The following is an 11,046-nucleotide window of genomic DNA, read 5'->3' as shown; positions in this document are numbered from 1 at the left end:
TATGACAAAATATAAACACTTTCCCAAGAATCTGAGCAAAGATAAGAAAAAAAATATCATCACTATGTGTAATAGTACAGTTTTGTCTCTCTCTCACTCTCTTTTTTTGTTACAGTGCTCATGAAAAGTAGACCCATGCAGTTCCCACAATTGTTATGCTAATGAAGCCCCTCTCCCATTGAGAAATCATTTTGTCAAGATCCACCCTCTTTGGATATAGAGGCTCTGTTTCAGCTTTTCCCATACATCCATGAATGCATCATTATGAAGATCTATTAAATATCCACAGACACTGTAAACCTCCTTAACAGACTGAGAGTCACACTCAACCCACATGCTTTTGGACAGATAATACTTTTTAACAATGCTGCACCTTCAAAATCTTAGAAACATTTAACATCGCTGTAATCCACCATACTGGTAGGAATTCATGTTTGTCCTGCTAAACTTTGATGTGTCTAATAAATGATTAGTAAAATGCTGACAGTGAGAGAACTTTTAATATTTGTGAAATACTTGATTATTGTTTTAAAAGTTGCTCTAATTTGATGAATGAAGGAAACAGTCTTTGCACACATGCTGCCAGTCAAAAAAATGTCCATTGTTTCAATGAAAGTGGCCATTTTCACATCATTGTAACGCAGTCAGACACATTAAAGAGATGGACTGCAGTGTCCCGGCAGCGCCAAGAGGACCACCCACCACGCCGAGTTTGGTCACTTTTTGTAAGCCTTCCATCCTCCTCACTGCTCTCGATTGGATATTACTAGAAACGATTATATGGCCGCTATAAAGCAGAATCAACCTGTGATCGAAAGTGTAGCTGTATGAGTCCACTTTGTGTAAAGCGCTTTGCTCTTCTGTTTGGCTATTACAGATATGTTGACACACTGTTGCTACAGTCAAGTGAGTGGAAGGCTCGCACGCCCCCTGCAGTGTACAATCGGTATTTATCCCAATAAACAAACTATTGCAGTGTCTATCCCTTCCTTTCTGACTTCCTTTAAACATCAACAAACCACGTACAACTATGTTATTGCCTACAATCTTTCAGCTTTATGCATAAATCTTAGCTATCACTCATTTTCTGAGCATTAAAACCATTGTTATCATTACAAATTTGATCTAAACACGTAAAACACAATTTCCAACCTTCCATCCATGTGCATATTGTCTTATTACAAAAGATATTCAGATTTTTTTTAAAGTCAAGGTTTGTTTCGGTCATTTTTTGTTGCATGCAATATTGCTTTTCCAGACACTCATTCATTGCGTGTTAAATGGACTGTAACAAAAGAAGACAAAATACTTGACAGCTTAAGCTTCACAACAGACCAAAGCACAAGCTTGAACTTGCATCTGTGAAAATGTCTCCCCTTATTTTCAGCACTCTTGCCTTTTCTTGTTCAGTTTCTGGGTGTTGTGCTGGTTAAGGCTTAAAGCTCATTACACTCACCATTGTATAGCATAATGGCTGTGAACAATAATGGTGCCAGGCCAAACGGAACTGATTTCAGGGCAAACCTACAGCAGAATATTCAGAATTTCAGTGATTTATCTGAACACGAACACTTATTCTACATGATTGTGTTTATTTGTGTGCACGCTTATGTTGTTTTTTTTTCCTTTTTTATTGGGGCAGTCTAAGTATCATTACTAGAGAGTTTCTTGTTAATAGGTAGGACTCAAATATGTTAAATATCAGCATCAGTTCAGATAAAAGTAGTTTTCTTCTCTTTATAATCGTCTCATGCACACTGGGTAGAAATAACACTGACGCTCATTGTCAATTAACCACATTGGACAGTTTGTATGTTTCACTGGAGAATCTCTTCAAATGTAACGAGTCAAAGTGCATCTGCTGTTGTGGGCATAATCATATGCTAAAAATGAATACATTGTTTCCCTCTGTTGCTGTTCTCAGTTTTGGTGTAAGCTAACAAGGAGGTGATGCACGACTCGATGTGGCAATGAGACACCATTGTCACATTACCGTTTATAGCTCCTTCTTGGAGCACCAAAGAAACCTGCAGTTAAGCTATAAAAAAAGTCCCATCATTGTTCAGATGAGCTTGGGCTTCCTTCAGCTCTTGGAACAAGTCCTAGCAGGCTGACAGAGGGACAAACCCAGACACGCCAGAGAAGGAGGGGCAGCTCACATCAATAATCCCTACAGCGTCTTCCCCCAATGAACCTATTGTTTGCCAAGGAAGACAGAGAAGTTTTTAATTAAATACACTTTAAACAACAACTAGTATCAAATAATAGCATGCTTTGTCTTTTGATGTTACTATAGATTGAGGGCAATATTAAATAAATTAAGCCTTAAAGCAAAAATAAAATTCAGCATAGGTGCAATCTGAAGAGAAACCTGCAGAAACCTCGCTGTAGAGGCTTGGCTTGTTAAGCCAGTAGGTTGAGTCCAGTAGCCATAATCATCTTTTCCACAGCCATAAAAGAAAGACAAACACACCTTCAACGTTGCAAAACTTTTCATAAACCATTTCCAGGCCTTGGTCAATTCACTGATTGTAACACTGCCAAACACAGAGTTTATCAGCAAACTGTCAACAACATTTATTCAGTTCACTGCTGAACTGCTGCAAAACAGTCCACCAAGTCATAGTGTTACTATGCAAAATAAATACAGAATGGTACACCTTTAAACATTTAACATATACAATTTGATAGTGTTTGTATATTTTGCAGTCAGGGCTGGTCATGTATTGATTGAAACAAGAGCATCTTTGCATTTTGTAACATAAAAACAGATTAAAGCCTTTCTCATTTAAATAGGCACTTCAGACTTCGATTGCTTGATAGTCAGTAGCTTAAGTGTGCTCTAAGGCTGCTGATATGTCTTTTTTTGTCTTTGCAATTCAAGGCTGTTTATATTTCAGATCCTTAGTTACTTAAAAAGACACAATTCCTTGTTTTGTAATAAGTGCTTGTTTCAACAACATGCTTCAGCATAAAGTGCACCGACGAGGGCTCAAGACTGCTGTGGCGAACACAAGCTTCAAGTCAGGACTTCTGGTGGTATCGAGAGTGATTGTTAGCCGAGGATCCACAGTGTTTGTTATGGTTTGATGCTTTCACTTCTCTTGTCTGAAAATGGAGACAGAAGTTAAGAAATGAATTATCTTCAACAAAGTCACCCTTTCTGTTGAGGAAAGAAATAAATCCCTGCTAAACACTTACATAGGGTGCATCACTAAGTACAAGACCATGCATGCTAGTATTGCCCCCAACACGCTCCTGCACACCTGCAAATAGTAACAGGTTGGCGTGGTTACGCTGCACCGACATCATGTTGATACTCTTCTGTTATACACAGGTCAGAAAAATTCTGGCCTGATTTTAACGGCCTTCACAAAGTGCTTACATTGAAGCTGGTGGTTGAGTCGATCCAGACAAAGCAGAATTTTCTTCTCCTCCAAGGAAATGCTGGTGAGCTCCTGCTGTTGGCTGTACTGGTCTACTGTTCCAGATCTCTGTGTTTGGACTGTCTCCATGGCAGCCACTATACCCTTTTCTTCCAGATGGCCTTTAGCATGCACTTCAGCGAGGTGTAACTGGGCTGCACTCTCAAAATCTGAGATTACATTAAAGGCAGACACTCTCACCTTATTAATGCATGATGCAGCTGTCCTATCAGATTTCTAAATTCCTATATCCCTGTTTTTTAAGTTACATTATATATATTTCCTAAAACTAGAAAACAAAAAAGAAAATGTTAAGAAAGCTCTTATAAAGCATAAGACATGACAGAAGAGTAACTTTTTTTTAAACTAATACATTCAACATTTGCTTGAATTATAAAATAAATGTAAACACAAACAGAGAACATAATACCTTCATTTGGAAAGGCTGAGTTGTAAGTGCTTGGTAATGTTCTGAGCAGCTTTGCTGTTTGCTTTGTTTGCTGCAAAAAACAACACACACTCACAACACATGAACTGTCACTAAGTCAACATCAGTTATTAGCTTTTTACTAACTGCTCGTTGTTATTGTTCCCTTTGTCTGGGAAGCTTAAGACAAAGATTTCTATTCTATTTTATTCTGTTAGTCTGACCTACAATTAACCTTAATTTTTATGCAGGCCAGAGATGAATTAAGTCTTATTTTATTTGTGATGACAAAAAAAATGTATCGTTAACTCATGTCTATCCCTAACGCTTGTCTTTGGCACCATTAATTATTAAATTAACACTTTGGACAGCATAAAAGGAACAGCAAAACAAGTTCAAACACACCCACTTACTGATCTTTACCAACTACTCTCACACCTCCCACAGGGCAACTACGCAACTGCACGCATGTACCTGAGAGATCTGATGAAGTCTTCTATTCTCTGAGCCAGGAGCCTGTCTGCCTTTCTCTGTACAGGGCTTCCTTAAGACTCGCCCTCTCTCCAGGGCTGGTGCTTTCAGTATCAGTTTTGCTGAAAGAAAACATATGCACCGGTATCATAACTACAAGAACAAGCATATTCCAGACTGTGCTGTCTGGAACACCATGTAAAATTTGTTTTTAAAGTTTAAAAAAGCAGTTGGATGTTTTGAAGCACAGCCTATTACTACAAATAATAAAATGTCATGGTCCTGGGTCGTGTGACCCAGTGTGTTATGTTTAGCCTATTTTGATGTTTATTGTTTGTTTAGGTTCTTTAAGGTAGTCCAGCCATTTGTATTTATTACCCTTGCATTAAGTCTCCCTTGCCCTTCGTGTGTTTATGTCTGTGTGTCTTGTACTGTCAAGTTCTTGCTGTCAGTTATGTCATCTCCCCTGTACTAAGTGTCCCTGGGTCATGAGTCCTGTCTGCGTGGTTGTGTTTAGTTCTTGTTATGTCTAATTTCCATGTTTCCTGTTTTACTTTGTAAGTCTGTATTCATTGTCAGTGTATTCAGTTGCACCCTCCTGTCCTGTCGTTAGGTTCATGTGTGTCAGCTGTGATCCCATGTGTGGCCACTTCCCCTGATCATCCCTCATGTGTATTTAGTCTCTGTGTTTCATGTAGTCTGCGTCGCGTCGTCTGTGTTTCCACCCTCTATGGTTCCATGCCCGGTCTATTGTATTCTTAGTCATAGCTTTACCTTAGTTATTCCCAGTTTAGGTTTCCGTTTAGCCACGCTATCCCTGCTGTATTTGTATACCTTGTCATCAGCCACAATAAAGGCTCGCTTTTGTTTAAAGTTCACTCCCGCCTGCTCACCTGTGTTCGCACCTGGGTCCACCATACACACCACCGCACGGTCTGTCACAGCGGACCGTGACATAAAAAAGTGGAATAATGATTAAAAATAGTCATAAAAACTCACAAATGTCATGCAGATTATTTTCTGCATACTTGTACTATTGAACACAGTCAAACAGCATCCTGGGACTGGATTAGCATTAAAGATTGTTCCTCTTTACGCTCAAAGTACTGTAGCTACTACTTACATTATAAAATGTAAAATATGAACTTGAACAGGTAGAAAAAAAACCAACTAAAATTTCTGGAGGCACTCAAATTAACCCTAAGCCGTGTGTAGTGCTGTCAGCTAAAATATACATTACCATCCTTTGTGGTTAAGGCACTGCGGACGCCATGCCAGAGCTGTGAAATTTCTTCATCTGTGGGAGTACAATCTAAACAGAAGTCTTTTTCATTACATGCATTCCCCCCCCTTCTTCTGTAGTGGTGAGTGTCCTGATGACTTGAACTGGGCATGCTCGTCACAATGCCCTCTGAAAGTGGGGAGGCGTATGACGGTGGCAGTGGTGTGTCTAAAACAGTATTTTCTGTTGTTATTTCTTTATGCGTTTTAGCTGAGCAATGGCCCTCTGAGTCATTCTTGTTCAGGACCTGCTCAACAGCCATGGCCCGTTTGTTGATGGCGCTCGCGTGATCCCTGCCATATGGAATTTTGGTGATGCACGGCGTCTTTTCCTCCGCAGATTCCATCCGAGGAGGTGGACGTGGCACCATGACCTTCCCTTGGGTTTTGGCAATCTGACTAACCTCGGTGGCAGACTGAGGTCGTATGACCGTGCCCTTTCTTGTTCGTGAGGAAACAGGACCCGCTCTGCCAAAGTGCTCTTTCCGAGGGACCTTGGGGGCACTGGCTCTGATGCTGTTGCGGTGTACCTTGACCTCATCGGTTTGTTGCTGGGGCAAGTTGACTTGAACATCTGCCCAAGCTTCTTTTGTAAACTGATAACCAGTGGAGGCTGCAGGGGTCATGCCGGGTCCAGTCTTGGGAGTCCCTGAGAACGCACTAAGGCTTAGCTGGTGGTCGTTCGAGTTGTTTTTTGGTTGACAGAGATTGAAGGATTTGCCTTTCATTTTGTTCTGTTTATCTTTCTCTTTTTCCACATGCACTTCATCAAACCAACGCAGCTTCTTTTTGACAGTGTTATTGCCCCCCAGGTCCCTTGTTTTTCTCCGTGCTAATTCAACACTATCCCTGATCGCTAAAGCTACTTGTTTTGCAAAAATCAAATTCCCTGAGCCGTACACACAAGTGGAATCCATGTATTTGGACTGCTTTTTAAGAATTCCCTTACTATATCTGACCTCACATACCGAATCAGACGTCTCTATTGACAAAGGTATTTTCTCGACTTCCTTCTCAGGACATTCAAGACACTTGTACGTATCTGACTGAATATTAGACAAGCAGGTATGCTCCATGGGTTTTGTATTTATTGGCTTCTTAGTATTGGAGTCTGAGTTTGTAACCTTATTGAGATTGTTTGTAGAAGCACTGCATTCTTTGTGAGATGACAGAGCGCTGTTTTCTTTTCCTGTTTGCTGAAGAGCGCTTTCTCTTGACAAATTGTCTGTTGTACTGTTGTACAAGAAAATATTTGGCTTTGGGGGATCCCCAAACAAAATGTCTTTGCTGTTGCTATTTTTGGCAAGCAAAGGAATTTCTGTAGTTGGATATTTTAATTGTCTGTCATCTTGGATCCTCTCCTGTTTGTGAGCCAAGAGGCCCTCTTGTTTAGGATAGGAAGAATCGAGTGCTGCGTTGCCAAGAGCAGCTATATTTGCAATAATGATGTTGCCACTGGGGCTGTTCTGTCGAGTTTTCATCTCATAGGGCTCTAGGTCAGCACTAACATTTTCACTATGAGCTGATAAATTACAGTTGTTCAGAGCAGGCTGGATCTCTGTCTTAAGTCTTTGTTCAATAGATGTGAATTCCCACGAGGCTTTAGAAACATTTATCTTATTATTACACCATCCAGATTCATCTAGTTTTTTCTGGTTTGGTTCATGCCGCTTATTTGCTTGGACTAAGTTATCACCGAGAAGCATCATCGCTGAGAAGTCTGATGTTTGATGACACAAGTCATTTTGCTTTCTTAGGTCTTGATGGGTCCTCTCTGTGCCAAGCAAGAGTGATGAATAGGAACTCTGCAGAGTTTTTGTGAGGTGGTTGAAATCCTCATTTTCCAAACTATCCTTACTTGAAAGGCTCTCAGAAAGACAAGAATCAGACAGGTGGCTACCCTGGAAAATGGAAGCAGAGAGGAGTTGATAAGTGGAAAATAATATATTTTACAACTGTACAGGCATGCCTGTTGCTTATCAGTGCTTACAAGGACCTCCCCTGCATCCTTGCCACTGATCTTTTTTTTTTTCACAAAATGAAAATGAAGACTGTTATAAATAATATACATTCTGAAACAGCTATTAATATACACACATTGCACTAGAGGGTGCTACAGTTTGTAGCATCCACAGGGACTGTTACTGCAGGAAAAGGTTTGTTACAATGCTGCCACCTAGTGGAATCCCCCCAAGATTGATTCTGTTCATCTGGACGTTTTCAGTGGGAGAAACGTTTCAACACTCATCCAAGTGACTTCTTCAGTCTCAGGTGACTGAGGTAGGTTTCCCCAATATTATAAACAGCCCATTATTCGTTCAGTCGTGCTAGTATATATATATATAAAAAAATGAAAAACAAAATCATCATAAATCTGGTCCTTACCAGGTTCTACAATTATTTAAATACGGCATTACAACACATGGCATATTACACTCTGTCTTTATTTAATTACTAAAAATATAGCCAAAATGTAGAAGCAGTACAAGCAGTAAGTACAGCCTCAGAGCTTCCACAGCAATTAAGCGCCGACTGAAAGAAACTGTGGCCTCGAAAAAAGCAGAAGGGCTGTCACACTAAAGTTTTGTTTCCTGCACATTGAAATGAAAAAAACAAAACAAACAAAAACAAAATACCTGTGGACTGTGATCGTGCTCGCTCTCTATTCTGCTCTGTTCCAGGAGGAGTTTTGTGTAGGCCTCCACAGCAGAAAGCGCTTGGCGGTGGGAGGATTTAGAAACTGTGGGTGGCTTAGGAGATGGGGAGCAGCTTCTTTAAAAGAGAAAGGAGAATATAAATAAGCAGTGACTGGCTATTTTTGGTATGCAGTAAGATAATGGTTGAAGTTTAAATCTGCTTCTTTTTTACCCATTAACATTTATATTGCTGGACAAGAAAGAGGACTGCCGAGTGTGCGAATTCAAGGTGCCTTGAATTTGATGGAGTGCATCTTCAATATTTGCAACATTTCTTTTAAAAGCTATGAGACACAAAGGAAAACATACAAATAAACCAAAATATGTCAAGACTGTTGAGTGAAATAGAGGGTGGTACGTGTTAAGGAGCTGAAACTCCCAAACCCTTCATCCAACTTGAATGTGAATACCCTCAAATGAAAGCTGAGAGTCTACGCATTCCGTCCATGTCCATTATACAACTATAACTGGAATATTTTTCAGTAAACAGGTAAAGAACAAATCTTGTGTCAGTGTCCAAATATATATGGAGCTAACTGTATAATCTACTAACATTGTCGGCGCCTCTCAGAAGGGGGTAAATGTGCTCTTTGGAAACGCTCAGTTGCGTCCTGTACTTGCAGTCTGCGTTGCTGGAGGATGCGGTCTCTTAGGCATTGCTCCTGCACATCCCACTGCTTCCGTCTTTCATCCAAAGCCCTGAGCCATGAAAAAGGGAAGAGAATGAACCTAGGGCACATTTTAATTTATTAAATCTAGTCTGGGCTAAACAGAAACCTGAGTCCCTGCCTAGAGATATGTTTTCAGCAGAGCCATTAATAAATTAAAGACACCATTCACTCCTGGGTTCACTGGTGAAGCCAGTAACAACAGTAATAGTGTAAATAAAATTCCACTTTGTTTTCTTTTTAAAATGTCAGACGCAGTAGTGTATTAAATAGCCATTAAATAGCCAGTACCTCTATCTACTGTATTTACAAAGGCTTATAGTAGCTGAAAATTCATTTTTGAAAATGTGTCATTAAACTATACATGAACTGGAGTTACACCTGTCCTTTAAATGTGCAACATTGTGCCTAATTATGCTGCCTTTTTTACGTGTGAAAAATCATGTTAAAGATTGCAATTCTGCTGTCTAAAAATAAAACTGAAATGTATTACTGTAAGTGAAGATATAGTATTTCATGCAATCTATGTAATGTTTATGGGTAAGCTTATCCACAGTTTAATTTGCCCCTCCATTAAAGGAACAAATCTAATTTGTGGGGTTCCTCTTGTTCTTGGGTTACGCCTTGTTCTGATGTTACGCAATAAGCCTGACCATTGCCTACAGCCATCCTTGCTATAACATGCTTTTAGTGCACTAGGTTTAAAAACAGGACCTCTCAGCGTCAGGTCCCAATTATGGAAACACATATTTAGAAGGTGCAAGGGATCTGAACCTCATCGGGATAAACTTTGCAGCTTTAAGCATTCAAAGAAGTCAAGCTTTAATCACCTCTCTGGAAACATAGATCTATTTCCAGGTCTACATTGTGAAATCCTGTCTGCACAGTTGATCCTATAAAGTATCAAAGTCAAGGACAGAACCAGAGGCCCATTCTGAACACCAGCTAAATTAAATGGGCTGCACATATTTCTCTAAATGGGTATGGGAGCGTTATAGGTTATAGGTTATAGAAATCGGACAGAAGTGTGTTGTTTAGATGAAACTTTGCTGTTAGTCCAACAATAAAAATAATATATATTCATTTGACAACTGACTTTCTGCGTCGGTTGGTTTCCAGGGAGAATTTGCGTGCTCGGGATTTGCATATCTTCTGCTCTTCAACCAAAAGCCGTCTCTCCTTCTCGAGACTTGCATGATCTCTCAACCTCGAATATCTGGTAGTCATCAGCTGAGGAGAGCAGTTGTTGATGGTAGTCAGAGGATATGTGTCGCGTAAAAGTAATAATCAGTAATGATTAAGTTCTCGTGAATTATACAAGCAGGTCGAATAAAGTTTCAAGTTGGGTCATTACCGAACTCTACATTTGTTTTAAAACGAGCGTGGGTGCACGACACACATTTCTATAACACAAATAACTTCATGCATGTAGGATACGAATGGTAGAAGAAGTGATCTTGTGGAACTTGCATCCTCTGAGGCTGCTGATCTTCGCTGACACCGAGCAGACGTACAGGTTCAATCGGCTAGCAGCTGCTAACTTGTCCTTTTTAGCTAACGTCGGCAGTACGCCGGATTAAGTCACTCAACCATTTTCAGGGCGAAGTGAAACTTGTAGCGTAAATGTCCACATCGTTGCGACCTCCCCTGACCAGTAACAGCCTCATTGTCTTGTGTAAAAGAGTGAGAACAAAAATCCGAATAAGTTGATACGTCCACAGCCGTGTTTGTGTACGCTTGCTCCATGATAGCGACCGAGGACGCGACTCCTTGGCAACCAAGAGAGGTGATTGTTTTTCTTATGTCCAGCAGAGGGCGCAGGACTCCTCCAGACGTGCATGTCGCCTTCAGGCACATTTGGAAATTAAAGGTATCCACATTTTAATGTTAAAAACTTTCTGTGGGATAGTTAAAATGTTTTTACTCAGCTTTTATATCTACTCTTAGAGGAGGGCTTGTAAAATACGAGGATGGGCTGGTATTACTTTTTATCTTTAATAAAAACAGAAGTTAAGAGGATTATTGAAAATCTGCTTTTTCCAGATTGTGTATGCCATTTTATGGATGAGTGGGCCGCT

General features: G+C 40.1%; 1 protein-coding gene across 3 annotated transcripts; it reads right to left on the bottom strand.

Moving 5' to 3' along the window:
* Positions 1-2,552: 2,552 nt before the first annotated feature.
* On the bottom strand, positions 2,553-10,738 carry cep126 (centrosomal protein 126). 3 transcript variants are annotated; one of them, XM_026192739.2, is made up of 11 exons: positions 10,406-10,738; positions 10,065-10,184; positions 8,854-8,999; positions 8,473-8,584; positions 8,241-8,376; positions 5,564-7,505; positions 4,327-4,445; positions 3,856-3,925; positions 3,386-3,595; positions 3,202-3,266; positions 2,553-3,108 (listed from the first exon to the last, which is right to left on the bottom strand). In XM_026192739.2, the coding sequence occupies exons 1-11, from the start codon at positions 10,438-10,440 to the stop codon at positions 3,025-3,027; spliced, it is 3,039 nt and encodes a 1,012-aa protein (XP_026048524.2). In that variant the 5' UTR covers positions 10,441-10,738; the 3' UTR covers positions 2,553-3,024. The 3 variants fall into 3 exon arrangements, 2 of the variants coding, with proteins under 2 accessions (XP_026048524.2, XP_026048525.2); XM_026192740.2 differs by having other exon boundaries at positions 8,241-8,373; XR_013901521.1 differs by lacking the exon at positions 3,856-3,925.
* Positions 10,739-11,046: the final 308 nt, after the last annotated feature.

Source organism: Astatotilapia calliptera, chromosome 14, assembly GCF_964374335.1.
Source record: "Astatotilapia calliptera chromosome 14, fAstCal68.1, whole genome shotgun sequence".
NCBI classification, from domain to species: domain Eukaryota; kingdom Metazoa; phylum Chordata; class Actinopteri; order Cichliformes; family Cichlidae; genus Astatotilapia; species Astatotilapia calliptera.
The sequence above is the reverse complement of the archived record's forward strand: the minus strand, read 5'-3'. Positions and strand labels throughout refer to the sequence as shown.

Excerpts from the sequence above, each read along its gene's own strand:
- cep126 (XM_026192739.2), bottom strand. The coding sequence starts at position 10,440 with ATGCAAGTTCCACAAGATCACTTCTTCTACCATTC. Across the intron at positions 8,585-8,853 it reads TTCTGAGAGGCGCCGACAAT|CTTTTAAAAGAAATGTTGCA; the intron begins GTTAGTAGATTA and ends TGTGTCTCATAG. Across the intron at positions 3,109-3,201 it reads TACTTAGTGATGCACCCTAT|ACAAGAGAAGTGAAAGCATC; the intron begins GTAAGTGTTTAG and ends CTCCATTTTCAG.